General features: G+C 51.9%; 8 protein-coding genes across 8 annotated transcripts; 3 read left to right on the forward strand and 5 right to left on the reverse strand.

Annotated features, from left to right (window-relative positions):
• Nucleotides 1-2,294: 2,294 nt before the first annotated feature.
• CC77DRAFT_923625 (pali-domain-containing protein) lies at nucleotides 2,295-4,596 on the reverse strand (the record flags this gene model as incomplete). Its single annotated transcript, XM_018533748.1, has 3 exons — nucleotides 2,295-3,057; nucleotides 3,108-4,341; nucleotides 4,404-4,596. The coding sequence occupies 3 exons, from the start codon at nucleotides 4,594-4,596 to the stop codon at nucleotides 2,295-2,297; spliced, it is 2,190 nt and encodes a 729-aa protein (XP_018391228.1).
• Nucleotides 4,597-6,005: 1,409 nt separating this feature from the next.
• CC77DRAFT_1003854 (ribosomal protein S4e) lies at nucleotides 6,006-6,980 on the reverse strand (the record flags this gene model as incomplete). The annotated part of the gene is made up of 3 exons (XM_018523227.1): nucleotides 6,006-6,354; nucleotides 6,479-6,842; nucleotides 6,908-6,980. The coding sequence occupies 3 exons, from the start codon at nucleotides 6,978-6,980 to the stop codon at nucleotides 6,006-6,008; spliced, it is 786 nt and encodes a 261-aa protein (XP_018391229.1).
• Nucleotides 6,981-7,371: 391 nt separating this feature from the next.
• CC77DRAFT_1045611 (aspartate-semialdehyde dehydrogenase) lies at nucleotides 7,372-8,850 on the reverse strand (the record flags this gene model as incomplete). The annotated part of the gene is made up of 4 exons (XM_018527410.1): nucleotides 7,372-7,653; nucleotides 7,706-8,437; nucleotides 8,490-8,747; nucleotides 8,796-8,850. 4 exons carry the CDS (start codon nucleotides 8,848-8,850, stop codon nucleotides 7,586-7,588), a joined length of 1,113 nt encoding a protein of 370 aa, XP_018391230.1. The 3' UTR covers nucleotides 7,372-7,585.
• A 326-nt stretch (nucleotides 8,851-9,176) lies between these two features.
• On the reverse strand, nucleotides 9,177-11,341 carry CC77DRAFT_923831 (D-lactate dehydrogenase mitochondrial precursor; the record flags this gene model as incomplete). Its single annotated transcript, XM_018533761.1, has 10 exons — nucleotides 9,177-9,505; nucleotides 9,560-9,767; nucleotides 9,823-9,844; nucleotides 9,903-10,190; nucleotides 10,242-10,343; nucleotides 10,393-10,427; nucleotides 10,515-10,611; nucleotides 10,667-10,775; nucleotides 10,823-11,015; nucleotides 11,072-11,341. 10 exons carry the CDS (start codon nucleotides 11,339-11,341, stop codon nucleotides 9,177-9,179), a joined length of 1,653 nt encoding a protein of 550 aa, XP_018391231.1.
• CC77DRAFT_7718 (hypothetical protein) lies at nucleotides 11,342-12,274 on the reverse strand. The gene has a single exon (XM_018533130.1). The coding sequence runs from the start codon at nucleotides 12,127-12,129 to the stop codon at nucleotides 11,560-11,562; it is 570 nt and encodes a 189-aa protein (XP_018391232.1). The 5' UTR covers nucleotides 12,130-12,274; the 3' UTR covers nucleotides 11,342-11,559.
• Nucleotides 12,275-12,628: 354 nt separating this feature from the next.
• Nucleotides 12,629-13,420, forward strand: CC77DRAFT_7866 (hypothetical protein). Its single transcript, XM_018533171.1, has 3 exons — nucleotides 12,629-12,876; nucleotides 13,000-13,150; nucleotides 13,216-13,420. Exons 1-3 carry the CDS (start codon nucleotides 12,802-12,804, stop codon nucleotides 13,332-13,334), a joined length of 345 nt encoding a protein of 114 aa, XP_018391233.1. The 5' UTR covers nucleotides 12,629-12,801; the 3' UTR covers nucleotides 13,335-13,420.
• A 3,328-nt stretch (nucleotides 13,421-16,748) lies between these two features.
• CC77DRAFT_7868 (RdRP-domain-containing protein) lies at nucleotides 16,749-21,724 on the forward strand. Its single transcript, XM_018533174.1, has 3 exons — nucleotides 16,749-17,943; nucleotides 17,994-18,628; nucleotides 18,676-21,724. The coding sequence occupies exons 1-3, from the start codon at nucleotides 17,168-17,170 to the stop codon at nucleotides 21,603-21,605; spliced, it is 4,341 nt and encodes a 1,446-aa protein (XP_018391234.1). The 5' UTR covers nucleotides 16,749-17,167; the 3' UTR covers nucleotides 21,606-21,724.
• Nucleotides 21,725-21,924: 200 nt separating this feature from the next.
• CC77DRAFT_978078 (hypothetical protein) lies at nucleotides 21,925-23,249 on the forward strand. The gene has a single exon (XM_018535992.1). The coding sequence runs from the start codon at nucleotides 21,945-21,947 to the stop codon at nucleotides 23,013-23,015; it is 1,071 nt and encodes a 356-aa protein (XP_018391235.1). The 5' UTR covers nucleotides 21,925-21,944; the 3' UTR covers nucleotides 23,016-23,249.
• The last annotated feature ends 278 nt before the right edge of the window (nucleotides 23,250-23,527 follow it).

Here is a 23,527-nt window from a genome sequence, read left to right on the forward strand (position 1 = left end):
CTTGGTGAGGGGAGGAGGTCTGGGAATGTCGAACGACAATGGGGTGAGATTCCCGGTGTGAAGTAACAGGACTTAAGATGCGGATCCAGACAATGCGGAAACGACCCTTCAAATGCGCGTGACGGCGCAGTGACAGACCCGATGGTTCCCTTCGCCTATCATTAGACTGGGGTGGGCCAAGATAGCAGCTGATAAAAAGGTGTCGCTGGTGTGGTTAATGCAGGGAGTCCAAGCCTAGATGCCGAGCTTCGGCCTTTCAGCAGTCTAGCTTTCCCCGATGCATCCGTATCATGCATCGGAGTGAGGCTGATTGGCCAGCCACTTGGATTCGCACTGACGTTTTCCGCTTTTAAACCCCTCTATGGGAGGACGCCCGCAGAGCGGAAAAGTTGGACATGCGATGGATAGTTTATCCGCATCGCCTGGAATTATCATCCACAGCGGGCTCGTGAAGGAGATTATGGCTGAAAAAGCATCATGAGCATGTTGAGAGTCTGGAGATAAGCCTGATCAACGGCTACCCCACAATGAACCAGAAGTGGGATGAAAGAAGTGGAATTGATAACTGTGTGTAGTTAGCGCTGGCGCTTGGCTCCACTGGCGGCATCATCTTGCTTCACGATACCTCAACCCAAGATAAAGCCACGTCTGCGCGCATGCCCCATGACGATGTCGGAGCGTCAACCAAGGCAGCGTCCAGGCCTATCCGTATCAGTGCATGCACACATCGGTATGACTCTGAAGGAAGAACCGCCTTTGTGACCGCCTCGTAACGAAGGGACCTATCACACAAGCTGCCTCATGCCCTCGTAATCAAGGTGTAGCACACGAAGGTGTAGGGACCGTTATCTTTTCCAAGGAGGCTCTGCTTGATCGGCAGTTGCCAACTGCGCTACTGCACTGCTTGTCGAGTTCTTCCCTTGCTCGGCGCCAGGCTATCGGGCTCTTGTTAAGCAATTGCATATCGCTAGTGGCTTCGTGACGAGGCACGTCGCGAGCTTCTATAGAGTTCGGCAGCCACGACTACCGAGTAGTTGATACCCCGCAAACTCGATACGATGGCGGTAAGGGTGACAAAAGCATCGTTGCAGAAATCCTGGGGTAGAAATCTGGGGACGGTGCATTCCAAAGTGCGCGATGTGTAATGCCAAGCTTGACATCGTGAGTCCTCGTCTGGGGAAGTGCTGCGCTAGAACACTAATTTACCCGGAGATGCACGCAATGATGGCCCGTCCGCAGCTGATCGCATCCGACGGAAAATTCTTCACAACGCCGGGAGGTTGAACGGCAGTATTATCTTCAGCCACGCAGCTCAACAAACGAACGATAGTATCCGGAATGTATTCCGAGACGGTTGCTGGGAGCGATAAGCCTAGAATGCTACTACTGCACGACATGCGATGGATATTTATGTCCGGCATATAGGGGCGCTTTCCGATGTCAAGATGAATCACGTGGTTCGTCTACGGCCCCATCATCACTTGACAGTACGAATCTGTGTACGTGTATGGGTGACGACGGCATACGAACGTGAGGCAGAGAGGATACGACTGGATTCGGCCTGTTAGCACACTCTGTGGTTCACAACAAGACTGCTATAGTCATGTATCACCAAAGAAAACACACGCTGCTCGAGTGATGCCATTGCTGCCTCATTTGTGTAAAAGTTTTAACATTGGTTATTCACTATCTTATCTTCTTATCATCCACTCACGCATCCAAGCAACCCCTACCAATAGTCATCCACCCAAGTTCTCCATCAGAAGCTTATGTACAGTCCATCTCCCCAAAACAGTTTCCGCGTCCCCTCATTCGGGAGTTCGTTGTTAAAAGTGCAAAAGTCCGCCCATATCCCCAGGGCTAATCGTTTACCTGACCCTTTCGCAATGAGAAAACAAGAAAAGCAGAAGCGGAAGAGGATGAAGAGCGCTCATGTGTATTCGTGAAAGGGAACCAAGAACAACAAAATGCAAACAAAAGTCGACAAAGTCGGCTGGGGTATCCGCTACCATGAGGACGTTGAAGCTCAGGACTGGCGGAGTAGAGATATCTTCATCTCCCTTCGATCCGGTCCAGCGGAAGAAGTAGAAAAAGAAAAAAATTGTGTGGCAGCGGCCAGGGTGAACAGCTCGCTGCTGGACTAGAAATTAAGGTATGCTCAAGTGTGCAGATGCAAACGGAAAGTTTTGTACACCTTGGAAGAGAAAACCTCAGAAGAGTGAGAGAGAAAAGAAGAGAAAAGAGGTCAAGGGACAAAAGGTATCCCTTTACCGTAGGAGACTCAGATGCCATCCCTACATGGCATTAGCACCTGGATATCTCGATTGATTCGACAGCCCAGGTCCTGTTCCCATCATAGTAGCAGGAGGTATCATCATGCCTCCACCGCCTCTTCCTCTGCTACCAACAGGGCCCCCACGTCCTCGACCGCGACCGCGACCCGCACCAGGAATCATAAAGTCGGGGTTAGCAGCGTTGGCTTCAAGGATGACGTCTTCCTGTCGCATGGGTCTACGTGGGCCTGGGAAGGGCGCAAATTGACCAGCTGCAGCACCCATCTCGGGTCGCCAGTTGGGGTTGACAGGACGTTGTGAGACGGAGGTGAAGTGTGAGGCTTCACTCGCGGCGGGTGAGCGCGCGCCTTCTGGAAGGTCGTCGTAGGAACTGTTGCGTGGGAGATTGGTGTCGCTGGAGTTTGTTGTTGAGAGGAAGTTGGGGTTGGGTGGAGCGAAACCACCGGGCATGAGAGAGCTCGGTAGTGGTGGAGGTGCTTGAGCTTGTGCGGGCTCTGCGAACCTGGGATCCACATCTTCATAGTAGTCGGAACTGCGTTCTGGCCTGTTGGGCCTACCGAACTGGGATAGCTGAGCAGGCATTTCAACAGGTGAGTCTTGAATTGGTGATAGGCCACGGCTACTGCTGTTCAAAGTGTTGACTGTTTGATCTGATGGAATCTGTTGTTGATTCCATCCTGCTCGCACTGGCATGTATTGCTGCTGTTGCTGTGGCATAGGCGGCTGTTGTTGTTGTAGGGGTTGTGGCCGTAATGCGGATTCACTGTTGAACGTTAACAAAATACACTGAACTCGAAGATACGTAGTACTCACTCGGTGGAATATTCGCTGGTTGGGCTCATGACCCCATCAGATGGCCGCCTCTGGGGTGCACCAGCAGGGAAGCCACCCTGTTGAAGAGCGAGCATGCCTGCAACGTCGCCGTCACTTTCCCTCAATCCATAGTTTGTTGGAGGCGTTCCTGTACGGTTGTCCATCTCAATGGCTTGGCCAATTGGCAGTGGTGGTCCCTGACCAGGCGGAGGTGCTCTGCCATATGGTGATTGCTCACGGGGTGGTGGTCCTTGGTTGTAAAAGTTGTTGTTGTTGTTGTTGTTGTTGTATCCTGGAGGAGGCGCTCCGCGACCCATTGGCGGCTGACCTTGCATCGGAGGTCCATTCGGAGGTCGTCCACCTCGTCCGCCACCGTTCCATCCTGGTGGTGGAGGTCCTCGCATGCCTCCTCTTGGACCGTAGCCTCCTCCCCTTGGGCCACCATACTGCCCGCCTCTTGGTGGACCTCCACGACCCCTCATTGGACCTCCTCTTCCGCGCGGAGCACCGTTCATCATGGCGAATCCGTCGTTTGGCATGGGTGGAACAGGGTTGCCGTACTGGTCCATTGGCTGTCGACGACCAGAGGGGCCACGATTTGGTGGGTTCATGTTCTCAGAGCGATCTCCTCCACTGCTAACCGTCTTGAGCGAAGGGTTGCGCTGGTTCAGAGGCTGCATGTCGTCGTTGGGCGATGGCTTGGAGGAATCAAAGTAGGCCGCATTGCCGCCTGCCATGCCGCCAGTCATTGTCTCACCAGAAAGAGGAGGCGGTGATTCGGCCTTGGGAAACTCGGTAGTGACGGTTGCATTGTTGCGGTTCGCGTAGTAGGTTTGGCCGTTCATGTCGTCGTTCTCGGCGATGCGCCTCTTACGCGCCTTGCGGCTGACCAGTGTGCGCCTCATCGCACAGGTGACGATTCCGCTTGCGACGATAATGATGGTAGCACCTAGCACAATCCATCCTCCCCATCCTACGTGCGGAACGAATAGCAAGATATCAACGAGGAAAGCGAGCAGTGAGACCAGAAGAGTCGGAAACGTGAATATGAGCAGGGCGAGGAGGTAGCGCGGCGAATGGGCGGGCGAGTGAAAGTGGGCAGCAACAGAGAGACCGAAGCATATCAGCGTCATGAGAGCTGCGACGGGGTGCACGATGAGGATGGAAGAAAGCGCATGGCGCTGGGCGGATGGGAGGGAGAAGTCGGAGCTGTCTTCGCCTGCAAATAGCTTCTCTGTTTCCAACTGTCAGCGTCTTGGTCGCATATATACGATATATATATATATAAAGCCATACCTGTGTTGTACCCGATCATGGGCCCTTTGCAGCCTTGGTCGCCATTCTCGCAGTAGCCGAGGACTCCAAAGTGAACACCGCGATAGGTAGCGAGGGGAATGCTCTTGATGAGGGGCGTCGACAGCGTCGAGAGCAGCAGCAGCACGAATGCGACGAAGAATAGTATGGACAAGGGGGTCGCAGGGCGCAACATGACGGCGAAGGATAGCAGAGTCTAGGGCGTGGAATTCCGGCTCGCCAGAGACCGGCTCTCGAGATGCGACGGCGTGGTGTTGGAGAACCAGAGTGTGAAGGAGCAGACGGTCTGCCGGCTCGTGGCGTGGCAGTGGGCGCAGTCGTAAACGTGCCTGGGGCGCGACTCTTTCTCCCGACGTGAAACGAGCGACGAGTGAGGTTACACAGGTTATGCCTGCTGTGTCATTGGTACCTCGAAGCGTGTATGCGACAGTGGCAGAGGCCGCGATACGGCACACAGCTGGTCCGCGTTGGCCTTCGCTGGGCTGTTTGGGGGTTGCGGGGAAGCGTGGTGGGCTCGAGGGGGCAGGTGGTGGGCGGAGCTGGAGGCAGGAGCGACAGACGGTGCTGCAGCAGCGCAAGTAACGAGCGGACGCGCAGCCAATGGCGGACGTGAATTGCGCGACGGAGCGAACGTTGGAGCTATGCCAGGCTAGTCGCTGCAATAAACTTGGTAGCAAGGCGGCACACTATCGAGCCATTGACACCTTGTTGCAGCAGACGTCGACCAAGTCTCGCAGTGGATGTATGCTTGTTGGAGGAATCGCTCGACGGCGCTATTTTTCTTTCACCACGACCAGGCCATCGTGTCACGCCCCTGGCCCGCGCAGCAACCGTGTCTTACCCTGCGACTCTGCTTGTCTTCGGAGCCTCAGTCGGAGTCCCACGCGCGTCCACGCTGCTCTCCCGAGTATTATGACAAGGATATCTATCGTCTCATTTCGCTAGTCGCACGCCCCACTGTCATCTTCCAGGTACACACAACGCCAGCCTCTTGTGTCCTTGTCGTTCAGACGAGGCTGCCAAACGCCTGAAACACACAGACGCTCATCTTCCTAGTTCTGAGGCAGCGCAGCGAGCATCAACACCACCACCCATCGTAGGCATGAATTTGCTTTTGTCGACGTTGCGGCTCTATACATTGCAATGCCTTATCTGCTCGAAACAGTGCACAAACATAGCGCCCTCCTATCGACCCCAGCCTGATCCCAGGAAAAAAGGATCAGCCAAACGCCACCAACCTATATCACCACACTTATCGCATTCCACGCGAGATCCTCTTTGTCTGAAGTCTTTCGCCTTCAACCCCCTACCGTGTAATAAGGCGACCCGAGCCGTCATAAAGCCTGCACGACTCCACATATAGCATGTCCATTCAAAGCATTTTATTGGGGAAGATGGAAGTGTTTATTTGCTTGATTCTCAGACCTCACATGGTATTCGTATGGAAATGCAGATACGCCAGATCCGATCAACCTCCCCATAGGTGATCACGAACGCCTTAATTTTAGGATCCGAGTCCTGCACCTATGGTCATGAACTCATGGGTACTTCATATGCTAACCTACAACTACGCCCGCCACACGTTTAGTGAGCGATGGCGTAAGCCCTACGGCGGTCACGCTCCTCAGCAATGGAGAGCTTGACACCCTTACCCTTGGGCAGAGAGATCCATGGCTTCTCCTTTCCGATGATGATAACGTTGGACTCACGAGTGGTGAACTCGTTGTCAACGGCATCCTTCAAGTGGACAATGTTGAAGCCTCCGTCGTGGCGCTCACGGTGAGTGATGACACCGACACGACCCATGTTACGACCACCGGTAACCATGACAATGACACCAGTGTCGAACTTGATGAAGTCGGTGATCTTGCCAGTGGCGAGGTCGACCTTGACGGTGTCGTTGACCTTGATGGCGGGGTCGGGGTAGCGGATTCTACACAAAAATTTTAGCAGCAATTCTGACATAGCCAGACCCTGGTCTTATGCCTGGTGAAAGAGGTTTCCCTCAGACACCTAGCCCAAACTGTGGTCCAACGGCTGATAGAGCGGGAACTTACGTTCGCGCATCGTGCGTAACCAAGTAGGGAATTCCGCCCTTGCCAAGCTGGACGCGCTTGACCTTGCCGAGCTTGTATTGTGCCTCCTCGTCTGTGATCCTGTGGACGGTGAAGCGGCCCTTGGTGTCGTAGATCAGGCGGAAGTTCTCGCCAGTCTTCTCAATGGAGATGACATCCATCAAACCGGAGGGGAAGGTGGAGTCGGTGCGGACCTTGCCGTCGACCTTGACCAGACGCTGCATGAGAATGGCGTTGACCTCGCGGGCGTTGAGCGCATACTTCAAGCGGTTGCGGAGGAAGATGATCAAAGGAAGGGAGTCGCGGAGCTTGTGAGGACCGGGGGAGGCCTTGGGAGCGTAGGCACCTGCAACATGTCAGTTTTGATCTCGCGATGTCGCATTTTGCGTCGATTGCAGGAGTTGCGCGTACCGGACAGCTTGTCCAGGAGCCAGTGCGAGGGCGCGCTGAGGCGCTTCTGGTGCTTGACGGGTCCACGGGCCATTTTGACTGTTGTGTGAGGTTAGTCGTCGAGGTTGTCGGATTCCTGTCTTGAGATCTGAAGATCCAGTGTGCGATATTTGCTCACGCACGCTAGTGTTAGGCGAGAGGCTAGCGCCACCAAGTCCGGCGCGCCTGCCATTGCCGCATCACCAACACGAGCCCTACCTTACAGTGTACATTAGCATCTAACAACAAAACTCGTAAAAATTAATAATATTGCTGACTTCTAGGTTCTCCATTATGTCTACACAGCTCTTATGTCTACATAGCTCTTAATACGCCTTGCTGTAGTAGGAAGGAGTGCTCTGCTCTAAAGAGATGTTTAGCTTCTCTCTTCGATATAGCGCAGCGCAACATTCACAAAGACTCGTCTACCAGAACAAATGGAAAATGCCGTATCATATTAGCTGAGCTACAGCGCAATATCGGTGCATCCCTCTGCATCCCTCTGCATCACGATGGCAGCTTTTTGTGGTACGAAACAGTATCATTGACGTCTCATCTCACATCATGTTGAAAAAGCAATTGATCGTTAGGCACTTCTCAACTTTTGGAGACATGCGATTGAACTTTTCCTGGTCTGAATTATATCTTTTTGTATCGACACTAGGCATAGCCCTTCAGTACCGCCGCTTCTGCGTTCAATATCGACGATCCTGCCGCTCCAATGACAGCTGCGACTAGTTAGCAATGTCCCTGATACCTTCAGGTGCAAGTCAGACTTACTGTTGTGGCTAAGTGCGACGAACTTGAGATCAAAGATGCCCGCCTCATCCTCCCTTATCCTACCTACACTAACAGCATATCCCCGATCTGTCTCTCTATCTAGTCTTGGCTGCGGCCTATCCGCCTCGTCCATGACCACAATAGCCTTTGCAGGCGCTGATGGGCAACCCAATTTTTGCGCATCAGACACATACTCGCGCATTGCCTGCTTGACCTCCTCCGCGCTGGGTGCCGGGCGGCGTTGGAAGCGTAGCGATACGCATGCAGTGTGTCCGTCAAGTACTGGTACGCGGTTGCATGCTGCGGAGACCTTCATAGGCTGGTCTACGAATCCTGTGACGTCGTCGTTGACGCTGCCGAGGATCTTGGATGCCTCCGTCTCGAGCTTGTCTTCCTCGCCTGATATAAAGGGCACGACGTTGTCGATGATGTCCATGCTGCTTACGCCGGGGTAGCCAGCGCCAGATACGGCCTGCATTGTGACGACTGAGACTTGATCTATGGGACCGAACTTGGCTTGTAGTGCTGCGAACGGTATGACGAGACCGATGACTGCGCAGTTCGAGTTGCAGACAAGGAAGCCCTTCTCCAGCTTGTGATGTTGTCTCTGGTGCTTGATGACGTCGAGATGTGGGAGGTTCACGGTGGGAACGACGAGCGGTACGAGAGGATCACGGCGGTAGTTCTTTGCGTTGGAGAAGACGGCCAGTTCGGACTTGAGGAAGGCCATTTCTACAATGCGTCAGAAATCTTTCTTACTCTGAGCGCATGCGCGTTTACTTACCGACGTCTCCGGCGACATCGCTGTCGAGTCCAGAGAAGACCATGTCACAGTCCTTGAACTCTTCAGGTGTGCATTTCTTCACCACCAATTCTCCAATGCGCTCGGAGAAAGGCAGCGCCTGCTTCCACTTGACGGCATCCTTGTACTTCTTGCCAGCTGACCGCTCAGATGCTCCAACAGCGTGTAGTTCAAAGTGTGGGTGTAGTGCCAGAAGAAGGATGAAGCGCTGGCCGACCGAGCCAGTCGCGCCGAGCACACCTGCAATTTAGTTAGTCAATAATCTCTCAAATGAGAAACTACACTGACCGCACTTCTTCTTGGGAAAGCTCTTGCTTTGAGATGTAAACTTTTCAGCGTCCATTGTGGTGGTTGTTGGTGTTGAGGAATTGAGTCAATGGAGTTCATAAAGTTCAGGTATGACGCAGGGAGTGGGGTGGAAAACGCGACGCCAGCCGATCACGGAGGTCTCCATGCGCGCGAGCATCTTGAACAGTCATCTATCTTGAACAGTCATCTCTTTGCCGCAAATCGTACTTTTTCATTACCAAACCAGAATGGTACTCAATGATTGAGATGCTGAGAAATCTATGTATGCCCTAACAGATGCACCAAAATGTCAGACATCCTCCCCATGGATGCTCCCCAAGGAACCAGAACGAGAAGAAAGTGCCGTGTCAGTATGCAACTCTACGCCTGAGCGTCCATGATCTTTCCTGGGTTCATGAGCCAGTACGGATCCAATGCGCCCTTGATGCTTCTCATCACGTTGATGGTGTCTAGGCCAAGCTCCTTTTCCAGTGATGCTTTCTTTCCCAACCCAATGCCGTGCTCGCCGGTACATGTGCCCTCCATCTCAAGCGCACGGTCGACCATGTCGTGGACGCATTTCTCCACAGCTGCTCGCTCTTTGGGGTCCTTGCTGTTGTACATGATGCTTTCGTGGAAGTTGCCGTCTCCAATGTGACCTAGGATGCTCGCGAAAAGGCCGAGGTCGTCCATTTCCTTCTTGGAGATTTCTGTCGACAAATCAGCAAACCCGCTTCAATATTAAGCTTAGCGTGACAACACACCGATAATGTCGGGCAGTCTGGAAATAGGCACCGCGACATCCGTTGACCACACCTCGTCACCTTCGCGACGGAGCGCCAACATGCTCCACAAAGACTCCTTGCGCGCCGACCATAGTGTCTTCTGCTCCTCGGCGCTGACAGCAAACTCAAAATCTCCGCTTTTGTGTTTCCTCGAAATGGACTTCACCAGCTCAATGTTCTCTTGTACCTACATGCAGTCAGTTTCATTCTGGGTAAATGCAGGCCGCATAGGGCTGACATACCCCTGCCTTGGTTCCCGAGAATCTGTGTGCGGCTCTTAGTTCATGCTTTCACATGTCAAACGGTTATCTTGACGACTTACTTGAAGAACATGGTCGGTAATTCTTTCCATTTCTTGGTCGTTGATCCGGCTTTGTTGATCACCCCCATTTGCACGTCGTCCATGATTTCCATCGCAGCTACTGGTATTCCAGCGCGCAACACCTTGGAAGCTGCTGCTGCGGCATCTCGAATCGTGGGGAAAGTCACAACTGCGACACTGGTTTCTTGGGGCACTACAGCGAGTTTCAAAGTGATTTCCGTCACTATGCCCAGTGTTCCTTCGGAGCCAACGAAGAGGTTGGTAAGATTGTAACCGGCAGACGATTTTCTAGAGACTTTTAGTCATTCTCATATCGGAAATTGTAATCATCTTGCATACCTAGGCCTGCGTCTTGTTTTGATGATTGTGCCGTCCGCGAGGACAACGGTCAGATTGATGACCCAATCCTTCATCGTGCCGTATCGCACCGCGTTAGTCCCACTGTGACGTTAGCTATAGAAACCATGTCGCCAGCAGTCGGCGACCTCACCTGCAGCTTGTACCAACCATGCCTCCAATTCGAGCCTGCCACGTCCGTTAACATAGGTTCGGATTTCCGCTTTGGGATTTCCGCTTGTTGGTCGCGAAGTCGTGTAACACATGAGAACGTACCGATGGACCGGGGTCAACTGGAAAGAACAGACCTGAGTCTTTGATCTGGTCGTTGAGACTCATCCAGGGTACCGAAGGCTGAACTACGACATCCATACTACAGGCTACGTTAGTATCGTAGATTTGATATGCTGAGCGAATTCTGCACTTACTCATCTTCGTGCAAGGCCACTATCTGGTCCATGAAGGAGAAGTCGATGCTCATTCCGCCAAACGGAGCCGAGAAGTTGGCCTCAAGGCTTGATCCTCCAGAATAGGGAACTGTACGCTATCAACACCCATCTCTTCGTCTATCCTCGTAAACATACTCATGGGTATCTTGTATTTGTAGCAGACCTTGGCGATCGAGGCACACTCTTCCGTAGATTTTGGGTAAGCCACCGCAACTGGGAGCTGGTCGATGTTAATGGACGACCATTCCGAGTATCCATGTCTGTGCAAATCTTCGTCATCGGTACTAATCGCATCTTCTCCAAGTGTTGTCCTTAATTCTTCAATTGCCTGCATCCAGGTAAGTGACTGATGCGTGCGAACCTTTGCACGACTCGCGAGCCTACCTTCTCCATCTCGTGTTTGGACGCATATTGGGGTCCTGAGGACTTGAGCCATGGCATTTGAATCCTGTGAGGTTCATCGTTGGCGCCATAGAAGTACGTAGTTGTGCCGGTGACAGCAGAAAACAGCAAGACCCTTCCTGAGTTCCAAAATGGCCGTTGAGAATGTTCGGATCTGAATGTCTGCTCGCGTCCGGTACGTGCTCGAGCGCCTCCTCGCTTGAGCAAAGGTGAGACTATTTGCCTCAGTCGCGCTGCTGGCTGGCGAAACATGACAAATCAACAGCGAAGAAGAGAAGAAGATGCAATCAGTTGTTGGGGCGGTTGATGAAACTAAAAGTCGAACCCGCCTCCACTAAATATCGATCAGGGCGCATTTACCGAACTAGGGTGAGGGAAGAGGAGATGAGAGAATAGTAGCAAGGCTGCCGTACGCATTTTGTGGATCTAGAAGCCGGACGGCAAGCACAGTGAGAGCGGGGAGAGATATCTCAGTCTAAACGCAGTTGGCGCGATTGTTCTTTCGGGTATCGCTTTGAGCGTCGTTGGCCAACGCACAGGTAAAGTCGCAATACACGTCCCAGAATTCGTGGGATGGGCCAGTGATAGCGTGGGAGGCTGACTAGATTCCCGATTTTATGTATCAAATTTTTCGGCTCACGCAGCAAATGAAGTCGTGCATGATCACCTGCAAGGGGGCTTGAATACACGCAAGGTGATTGCGGGGAAGACCAGGGCGATGACAAGCAAATGTGTTGGTTCGAGATGCATCGTGGCGACAGGTGACGCTGGATGACATTCCGAACGGCATGCCGTCGCGTGACGAGGCGTTCGCTAGGGCCCCGAACGGCTGCAGACGAGGACCGGAGCTGTGGATCTGGAACTCTGCGAGGTGCGCTGCTGCACTGTATGCTTCCTTTTCGAGGTCGAGATAAGTGGCAGAAGAGGCGTATGCCAGGAACAATTGCCAACCTCGATACCCGATGCCCATGGCGTTTGAGGCTCAAGAGCGGAGCTCGGAAGCCCTGTGGAGCAGCTGAGGGATGCGGCAGACCTGCCATGGTCTGTCTATTGGGCAGCCGTGATACGATTACCTCACTAAACTTTACTCCTCTTGTCTGTGCAGCCCAGATGCTGGCTGGCAATCGAGCGGGTGGGGGAACATGCTGCACATGGACGTTTGTTACACCCCACGCGCGTTTTTAGGCCTTTGCTTGCCGGTGAAGACAGAACGCTCGGGGATGTTCGTAGATGCCGCGGCAACGGCTTCAGCTTGGAGGTGGCCAGCTCTATAGTTTAGAAACATAGCACCGTATAGTACCCCCTTGAGCGGCATAGCAGAGCGCTGAGTATCACGCGCGAGGCAATGAAGGAGCTGCCAAAAGCAAAGAAGCGTACATTCTAATGCCGCCAATGGGAAGCAATATGTAAGCGGAGAATAGAACAAGCCCCGCCACGCCTGCAAGACTAGCAGTGTTGCGCACAGCGGCTGTACGATTCATAGATGGCTGACGTCAATCGCGAATCATCCATGGATGTGCATGTGCGAGCACAGTATGCGAGACGTTGCATGGTCGCGTGCATTGACACGAATGCGGAAGTCGGTGATGTCGGCGCCTAGTTCGGTTGTCGGGAGAACGCGATAGCAAACACGTTCGCGTTCCATATGCACAACGAGCGCGCTCCACAACGACTATCCGGCCCATCTCCGAACTCAAACAGACTCAGCCGACATGGCGGATATCACCGCAAAGCTGACGTCCGAACTGACAAGGATTATCGAATGTCCATACCCCCCTTCGCTATCCGTACGCATTGCCCCTCATCTTCTCAACGTCCTCGCGTCGCACCACTAGCCTGGTCTCGAGCCCAAGCACATGACTCGCTGCATATGCGTTCCATCATTCCTGAGCTGACGCGAGATTCCACAGCATCTATACGATCTCCTGGCTGGAGCAGACGTACCGACTATCCGATCATGTGTCCAAGACCGGTCACCATGTGCCGTGAACAGGCTGGCCAGGATCGTCTTCGATGCATTACCTTTGAATGCTTACACGTTGCGTGTGCTACATCTTTTGTGTAAGCAGCTCACCGCTGTCCGCTCTAAGATTGGGGACGCAATAAGAATTGACGAGTTAATTCAGGTCATGCGCCAGAATTTCGAGATGAATTACTGGTCCTGCAACAGACACTTCTTCATACTTTGCTGAAGAAGGCAAGCTCATCCAAGTCCGACTTTGAGCAGGTCAGTATACAAACTTGAAGGTATAACCCTGTCTAACCTCATGTAGCACGCCGAGCTATGTGTGCTTCTCCTCTCTCGTCCATTGCCTAAGGCGATTCCATTACCTGCTACAGCACAGACATTCTTCCTTAATGTTTTCGAACACGCTACCCAGCAACCGAACTACGATACACTGCGATCAGTGTATCGGATGCTCAATGGAGCATGTCGTCGGCTCTACAGCCTTCTTCCGCGGGACTCGAGACATCGATTCGACACAGAGTTGTGCAATATACTCAGATCTAAGAGAGTTGTACAGTCTTCTATGCTATTCCTATGGGCGGAAGGTATAGTGCTACTCACAGAGCATCCTGAAGAAGTTGAGAAACTGCAAAGCCCGTCTACTGATGAGGAGCCGACATCTACGGAAAGGCTGAAGCAACATTGGGTAACACCGTCAGGCCAAAAGTTGTTCGGTTCAACCAAGGACTCTTACAAAACCATTGAACTGACCTGTTTGAACGTGGTATGGGTTCTTCGAGGAGGGATCAAAGATGACGAGGCAGTCGAGGGTATACGCATCGCATCTAGAGCTTTACAGTCCATTGGCCAAGATGTAAAGGACAATTGGCATCTATCTAGCAGCTCCGCGGCCACCCTGTACAGCAAGTGTTTTTCCAAAGTACAGAGCTCTGATGCGAGTTTACCCGTTCAGTTGGAGGCTCTGTCATTCCTCGGCATACTTTCGAGTTCCCATCTGAACTTACCGCAAGACATTGTCTCACGCTATGAAGCGTGTTTGTTAGAAGCTCCTTGTATAGCAGAGCCTGAAAACTTTGCCGAGCTTCTTGCGGTTTCTCTGCCAGCCTTTGCAATGCATATCCAGGAGGGAACCATCTTGGCACTCGTATCAGGTATCTTAACAGCGTGTGCTTCGCAGCCAGGCTCCCGTGAGGCATCTAATCTTATTGGCACTATCGATGAGCTGGCCACTGCTACGATGACGTCTGGCATCCTACGAACTACTGTGCTGCGTGCACTGTCATCAAAGACTCTGCAAGAGAAACTTACGAACCTAGCCCATCCTATTGTAAAAAAAGAAGGTACCGGCTGCTACGCACATGCGGCATTGGTGCGTAGGCGATTAATCACTGCCACAATCGCTTCTCTACTCACCATCGCTCTTGCGGCGCAACCGGGAGAGTCGACGATACCGCAAGCCGTCGTTACTGCTCTTATCAAGAAACAGCGAGACCTTCCTCCAGTATTGAATGCTTGTTTGCACTCAATGGAAAGCTTGAATCAGCCTTCAATCTCTCTCTTTGAAGAAGCAAGCACACAACACACAGGCCAGCATATAGAAGATTGGAGAAGACGTCTCGATTCGGAGCTAGAAAGTCAAAGCAAATACCAGCGAGATGCCGTCATGCGCTCTATGGCACAGATTTGCAGTGATCTCGAAACGCGTTGCAACACAGTCGAAGAGCCGCTACGGCTAGAGAAAGAGAGGTCTGTGAAGCTTCAAGAAAAAACTGCTCATCTTGAAGAACAAATTGAGTCGTTACGCCAAGAAAGACAGGACTACATCGATCACATAGACGGCCTGGACAAGGACTTGCAAGATTTGAAAGACGACCAACAGCAACTAGAGCAGCAAAATTCCGAATTAACCAAAGAGAAGGATCAAATGTATTCCAGACTCCAAGACGCAGAGACCTCTCTTGAGGCGTCAAAGCGAGACGCAACCGAGGCTCTGAATGCCGCCCATGAAAGATCGAGCGCAGTAGAGTCGGAGCTTCGCTCAATGACACACCAGTATAAACAGGCCATCGACGCTCGTGATGAGAAGGTTCACGAGCTGAGCGTCACTATAGACCAGCTGAGAGAGTCTCAGTCGCAGCAGAAGAAAGACTTTGAAGACTTAACAACTCAGTGCGAGCAGCATCAGAATCGTAGCTACGAAGCAGAAGATTTGCTTCAAAAGGAACGAGGAAAGGCTTCTCGACAATCGGATGACATTGCACGGCTTGAAGCACAAGTAATGGAACACCAGCATCAGTTGGAAGGAAAAGAAGCGGAGCTTGAGGACGCTCTTCGACAGTTACATGTCTTGCGGACAAGCTATCAAGAGCTTGAAGAATCATCGGCAGAAATGATGAAAGAGCTTGTAGCAAAGCATGCCAGCGATCTAAATGTCACTGCTAGAAGAGCTGAAGACGAACGCAAAGAGCTAGAGGCTCAGCTGCACAATGCTCAGAATAGCGCTCGCCAAGAGAGACATGATCATGAAAAGACCCGTAGCGACGTTCAATTCCTTCAAGCCTCGATACCACCATTAGAGGCAAGAATACAAGAACTCGAGGAGTTCTGCAGAGAGCAGGAAGAGGAACTCGAAGAATTCAGAACCGCTCAGAAAATGATGGCTATGCATCTGCGGCCGACTCGGCCTGCTTCTCGAACCTTCAAAGAGATCGCTCAGCCCCAAACTGTACGCGAGCCGCGAACTCACAGACGGCGGAAGTCAGCTATCAACACTCAAGAAGGCATGCCAAAGGCCCAGGTGGATACCCAAGAACTACCTGACCAGGCCAATGAGCATGTCACAAATGCGTCTTTCGCCTCGTCTGCCGACTCCAATTCTTCACTAGGCGGCGGGCCAACACCCAAGCGTGCCAGACCAAGGCCAACATTCAAAGTGCCAACGATGCAAACGCCGTACACCCAAAAACCGGATTCGATACCCAAGCCAGTCTTACACTCACGTAACTTGTCATCAAGCAAACGTGCTCTGAGGCCAGTATCGCCGAATCGCCGCCATACAACTGCTGAGTTCAAATTACCAGATAGTGAGAGAGATGGCACAGCTAGCGAACTTGGCTCAGTCAGAAAGTCCACAGGCAGCCTTCAGGCTTTTGAGCAGACAGATTTCGACATCGAAGATGAGTTTGCGACAGGCACGCCACTTACTCCAGGCTTTATGTCTGGGACTGGTCGTATGCCAGTGGAAGACGATGAGACCATGACTGAACTGTGAGCAAGGAGTTATAGCATAATATGACATGGTCAACCACTAAATCTGCAAACATTGGATAGGGACACTTTGATACAAGGTGCGTGAGACATTTGACAGTTCTGAGATACCCAACGGTCTATCCTTATTTAAAGTGTTAATTCCACCTTTACCCTCCGATAGCTTTACCTCAACACTAGCCTTATCTCCTCTCAATTTCTTTTCTTGATCTTGTCCTGATTCTTATACCCTACGGCTACCTGCTTCCTTCCTCTGCGCCTTCCCGTAACTCATCATTACATCAGCCATTATCTTTCAACTTCTCAGGTCGCTCCCCGTTCGTAACTTCCTCATCTCGACTCAGACATATTGTTGAGTAGTAGCTCTGGATTTGACCCCGCGCCTTCCTCATCCGATTGCTCTTCTGAGGCTTTCCATCTACCCCAGCTGCCCTGTCACATTGCCTTGTCCGCTGCTGCTATCTTGGCAATCCTTTCAGCTACAAGCCATCTTCTAGCCCCCAAATCCCAAGACTTCCAGTCTATCGTCACCAGGCAAATATCGCGCACACCTGTCGCGACTCGCTCTTACCGGATGCAGAACGGCTATGAGCAAACGCTCGTCTAATTGCCCATCCACCTCGAGCAAACAACGACTTCCATTGTCCCATTCTATTCTCCCAGAGCTGGGTGTCGTTAGTATACGCCTCCATAGTTCCTCTAGTCAGCCGCTTCAGCACCGCTACATTGCGCCTTCCTGAAGTAGCGGTCACTCTCGATTTGGCAGCTCGTCACCGCTACCGACTGCTCCTACCGCCATTCCCTGGGGATCAGAGCGACGGCAAGTGCATTGACAAGCAAACATGGATCGTCATCTTCTTAATCAAGGTCCCACTGACTCGACTCCTACCTTCAACAACAACACTCCCACATCAACACAACCCTACACTCTAGACCGACAACCGATTGGGAATATTGAACAGCAGTCGCAGACAAGCTCTAACAGTGAGAGGTCTTTCGTCGCCCGCAACATGTACCGTGGCAATCAACGCAGCGGCCCCAGCGGATATCTTGGTGGTAGAGGTGGCGATCGTACATACTCCGACAGCTCTGGTAGTTCCAACAGCCAGCACAACCCGAATCGACCGACGATCAAGGCCAATACAGGTTCAAATTCCACTCAGGTTCCTCAGAATCGTGTAGCAACTCCCGAGCAGTTGGCCAATCCATCAGCCAGTGTGAAATCACCTGTTACGCCTGTCAAACAGATCTCTTCGTTCGACTTGAACGGCCACAGCATCAATGAGACATACATTGCGGGAACCCGTACTGGATCAACCCCTCCTATCATGAGGTCACTAATTACCAGCCCATCGAGACAGATTACTCGAGCATCTCATCAGTACGGAGATAACCGCCCACGCTACAACTCGGTCGATCAGCGCAACTTACAGCGACCAATGCTGAGAGATGGAGCTCAGAATTGGGCCCACAACCAGGAAGGCAAGATCAAACTTTCGGGCATACCCAAGAACTATTGGACAAAGGACGTTTATCGCACGATGGCATCGTTTGGCACCGTCTTCAGCATCGATATGGTCCCTGGCACTCGAGACAATACCGCTTATGTGATCTTCCGGTAAGTGTACGTTCTATAGCATCACGTAGATTCTAACAATTCTTTGATAGACCTCCCCCTCCCGGTGTTATCCCACATCGGAACCTACGTCTCGGTGCCGCTCTCATAGGATCCGAGACACTCTCTCCCCGTGTCAAGACCGTTCCTAGCCCTGCTAACCCCACAAAAACATACTATGAGTTCAACATCTTGCCATTGCAGGGGATCGATTTCGGCGTCAGGGTCGCAGAAAAGAGCATGATCGCTATGCATACCTTAAGTTCGTCAGATGAAGCAGCCGCCGCCACAACAAACACCACAGAGGACTTCAAACCTTCCGTGATGCTGAACCTAACTCGCAAAGAGCTCGATGTTCAGTTTCCTATCAATATTGATGATGATCTGCGCAAGTTTCGATTTCGTTTGCCCATCCCTCTACTCTCGCGTATCTACCAGACCACCGACAAGATCACGGGTCGACCGGCTTTGGTCATTCCGTTCGACTCTCCACCACAGTTCTACATGCAGATGAAGGAGGGCGAATGCCTTGGGGATGGGACAAAGCACACCAGCTTCTCTAAAGAGAAGTTCTGGGACGATTGGGGCACCTGGTTCCGAGCGACTGATGTAGTCAACAACACGATTAAGAAGACGTTACAGGATTCACCATTGATGAACCATAAGGACACAGCTATTATTGATATTGGTAAGCCTTGCTAGCATTCTCGATGAACACCTGACTGACTACTGCAGGCCGATGGACCACTTATCGCATGAGCTTCGACGCAGCAGTCATAAATGGGCTCAAATTCAAGCAATTCAGCAATGCTCTTGCCGATCATGGCGTTATGATTGAGAACCTTGAGGAGTACACAGTCAAAGAAAAGGCTGCATCGCCTCTATGGTCTCTGCTACAGGAAGAGATATCCGGCACTCACCCGCATCTTGGATCGACGCCCACTTCGAAGGGATCAGTATTCGATGACCTCTTCGCTGGTCAGATTCATCTAAACTTCCCAGTTCGGTATCAGCTCGAGGCTTGCCTGTCGAACGGCTACTTGAAAGAACATAACATGACGAGCGACTTCCTGGAGAAGCTCGCGGCGTTGGAGCCTCGTCGTGCTGTCTATATACTTGAGAAAATAGTCGACAAACAACACACGTATTACGATCCGATGGAGATATTCAACATCCGGGTCAAACACCTCGAGAAGAAAGTTCCTAATTACTGCGTCCTCCAGCGATCGGTCACGATTACTCCAACCATGATGCATGTCGCATCACCTATCATAGAGACCTCTAATCGCATCATTCGTAAGCATGCTGCGGACAGTGATAGGTTCATCCGAGTAAAATTCTCCGATGAAAAAACCGAAGGTCAACTCCGCAACATGCCAAACGGAAGAGCTGAAGCTACATTCGATAGAGTACTCCGTGCCATGAAACATGGCATCGTTGTCGCAGGAAGATACTACGAATTTCTAGCATTTGGCAATTCACAGTTTCGCGAACACGGCGCATACTTCTACGCACCTACTTCATCTAATTCTGCCGATGACATCCGTGTCGCACTAGGAGACTTCAGTCACATCAAGACTGTGGCAAAATTCGGTGCTCGTCTGGGTCAATGCTTCTCGACCACCCGCGCGATGCCAGACAACGTCAAGGTCATAGCTATTCCTGATATCACGCGCAACGGCTATACCTTCACAGACGGAGTCGGTAAGATATCGCTTTTCTTAGCTAAAATGGCTGCCCAAGAGCTCGGACTGCCATTCGATGCTCCGCCGTCTCTGTTCCAGTTTCGCCTTGGTGGTTGCAAAGGAGTGCTTGCGCTCGATCCCAAAATCACTGGCCGTGAGGTCCACATCAGACCGAGCCAACAAAAGTTTGTCGCACCCCACCATGGTCTCGAGATCATCCGGTCGTCATCCCTTGCCACCCCATTCTTCAATCGTCAAATCATTATGGTTCTATCATATCTCGGCGTACTCGATTACGTTTTCATCAGGAAACAGCAAGAAATGATCAACGATTATGAGAACGCTATGGTAGATCAAACGCTGGCTTTACAGAAGCTTCAAAAGCACATCGACATGAATCAGACTACCCTAACGATGGCGGGCATGGTACTGGATGGGTTCATGAAAGCCCAAGATCCCTTCATCATGTCTCTTCTCAAACTCTGGAGGGCTTGCACCATTAAAAATCTTAAGGAAAAGGCTCGTATCGCTATTGAAGATGGTGCATTTGTGCTTGGATGTATCGACGAGACAGTAACGCTTCGAGGTCACATGAACGATCCCCAATCTAGACTTGATGCTACGAGGAATGAGAAGATGGCAACACTCCCAGAGATATTCTTACAAGTTGACGACACTAGCAAGAAGGGCCACTACAAGATTGTTGAGGGTGTGTGTATCCTGGCGCGAAACCCGTCACTGCATCCAGGAGACCTTCGGGTGGTCCGCGCAGTAAATGTGCCGATGCTCCATCACCTAAAGAATGTTGTCGTGCTGCCTCAGACTGGGGATCGAGATCTCGCCAACATGTGTTCGGGTGGTGACCTTGACGGAGATGACTACGTGGTACTGTGGGACGCCGACCTGATACCCGAAATCGTCAACGCACCACCTATGGATTTCACGGCTGAAAAGCCTACTGAAACCGAAGACCCAATCACCGCTTCGCATATCGGAGACTTCTTCGTCACTTACATGAAGAATGACTCCCTTGGACAGATAGCGCACGCGCATCTAGCACAAGCCGACTTCCAATCCGACGGCGTAAACGACGAGAAATGCCTAGCCCTGGCCGAGCTGCACTCCAAGGCTGTCGATTTCCCGAAGAGCGGCTTGCCGGCGGAGATGACGCGTGAGTTAAGGCCTTGGAAGTGGCCACATTTCATGGAGAAGAAGCATGTTCCAGAAAATCGGACCTATCGTTCAAAGAAGATCCTGGGGATGCTGTATGATCAGGTTCAGTTGGTAGACTTCAAGCCGCAGTGGGAGAACCCGTTTGACGAGCGCATCATAAACGCATTCGAACTCGACGACGACATGCTCAGTAGAGCAACGGAACTCAAGGCATCATACGACGAGTACATGCGCCGTTTGATGGCCAAACATGGTATCCAGACCGAGTTTGAAGCCTGGTCAGTCTTTGTCCTCTTACACAATCACGAAAGCAGGGACTACAAATTTGCAGAAGAATTTGGTAAGACGATCGGAGCCTTCAAGTCACAATACCGAGAGCAGTGCCGAGTTGCTGCAGGACTAGCTATCGGAGGTATAGCCGACGGGAATGTTTTAGAGAAATTCGTTGCTGCAATGTATACGGTTACCGCTAAAGAGATGGAGGCAGCACTGGTCGAGTGCCGAACGAAGACGAAGACTGTGGGCGGTCAACAAGTTCGAGTGCGGCCTATGGAGCAGGAGCATATGCCCCTTATATCTTTCCCCTGGCTGTTTCCTAGTGAGCTAGGCAAGATCGCGAATGGCGGAACCGTACGTCAGCCCGACTCTTTGATTACTCAAGTTATTCCAACCCGACATAAGAAGCACGTCGGAGCGAGCATAGCTGCAGAGACTGAAATGGGAGTTGTCGAAACCGAAGCAGGAATCGCGCGTTATGGGGACTTGTTGGATTTGGACTTTGGACTTAGCAAGGATGGAGGTGGGTGAGCCGAATGGAGGAGATGCGGTATTAAAAGTAACATGAGAGTTACAGCATGTCTGCCACATGATGCAGAGATGTTTGGCTGGCGTTTATGGCCAGTCTTCAAGGCTCGTATGAAGTTGGATGGATCAAGGCTATGCGCGATTTGATTGTCCGCCATCAAAGTAGGTAAAATGATAAAAGCACCAAAAAAAGTAGAAAATAGAAAATCATGAACAACAAACTCTTTGGTGTTGGCCATAATGTTGTCGGGGAAAACAACAGTTATGAGGATGATGACGCGTGGTATCGATAAGCAGCACACGATGCGCAACTCGTTATTTCCTCTTGGTGCCTGCGTCACGATGCCACCCTCTACGCGCATACCACCGCTCCTACAACCCTACGTCCAGCTACCCCGCGACGATTCGATCCTCTTGCTCACGAGTACCCTTGGCGCCAGTGCGAATTGGCTGCTCATCCGGTTCCTCTGCAATGCGCTGAGCACCACAGCACCGCAAGATGGTGGGGGTGAGGGACACAACGTCGTCCTCGTGTCATGGATGAGAGAACATGATTTCTGGAGGCAAGAGGCTAGAAAAGGCGCAGCCTTGGATGTTGAGAAGCTGGCCAAGGAGGGACGGTTCGCCTTTGTTGACGGACTGATTGCTGGTGGAAATGAGACCAACGACAGCACGCCCAGCAGAGACTCGCAGACCAGTGTGCAGACATCATCAAGAACTACTGTTTCGAATGCGATACCAGCGCAGAGAGGGCCACAGATTCTGCCTGCGCGAGGGCCGCCTGGACGGATAGTGCCTGCGAGAGGGCCGCCTCCATCAGCTCCAGCCACCAACACCCCGAGTGCGCCAGCGAGTGCCAGTCAGAGCACACCAGGCCGGTATACGCTTAAGAGCCTCGAGATTGCCGACATCAAGATGACCATCTCTCGCGCCGTGGCCTTGCTGGCTACGTCAGCCACTCAACGGAAGACGCTCCTCATCTTCGACAACCCCGATCTACTCCTCGCGCTGAACCCGGCAATCACGCCCTCTGACTTCACCTCCCTTATGCTACAGCTTCATACGCTACCCAATGTATCGCATGTCCTCACGCATATACAGGCCGACAACCCGCTCCTCAGCCTCTCCACACCTCCCCAGCCACTCGAAGTGGCGCATCACAACCTGCTTGTCAAGTGCGCACACATGAGCAGGAGGATACTCGGGGTAAGGATATTGGACACTGGTGTTGCGAGGGACGTTAGCGGTGTGATACGCATTACTGAGCAGAGAAAGCAATGGTTTGACGTCGGTTTCGGTATCGAAGAAGACAAGGAAGGTGATGATGGCGGGAGGGGGAAGGAGTTCTTATATCAGGTCAAGAGCGATGGTAGCGTGCGGGTGTTCGAGCGTGGTGCTGGCGGCGAGGGCTGAGACCCTGCATTTCGCTGCCCGAGGAGTGGCTCATGAAGCTACATCCTTCAAGGACACTGTAGGATCCTAGCTTCTTGTGGATGTGACACAAGGAAGAATATGAACGGAAGTGTTCTAGCTGCATAGGGTATGCTGCTCGCCATACAATGAAAAAGACACACAACACCAATGCTTACTGTTCATTGTTGGAAACCAAGTCCACGGTCTCATAACGGACATACCCGAAACTCACATGATGTCGCAGCTCGTGCATGCATACATGCAACTATTGACCAATACAGAAGAGCTGATCGTATCACCCGAAGCTCCGCGGCCCCGAATCCTACACCCAAATATCTACCCGTGAAATTCGGCGAGCGACTGACCAACGCGGTGCAGCGACGACTCTGGCTTTTGGAATGCCATGCAACCAATACAGCAAGATCATATCATCCTGCTGCAGTGATATGACTGCGCCGCTCGGAGCTCCGTCTTATCACACCTGTATGCGATAATGACCTCAATGCGTGCGC

This window comes from Alternaria alternata (assembly GCF_001642055.1).
Source record: "Alternaria alternata strain SRC1lrK2f unplaced genomic scaffold CC77scaffold_1, whole genome shotgun sequence".
NCBI lineage: Eukaryota > Fungi > Ascomycota > Dothideomycetes > Pleosporales > Pleosporaceae > Alternaria > Alternaria alternata.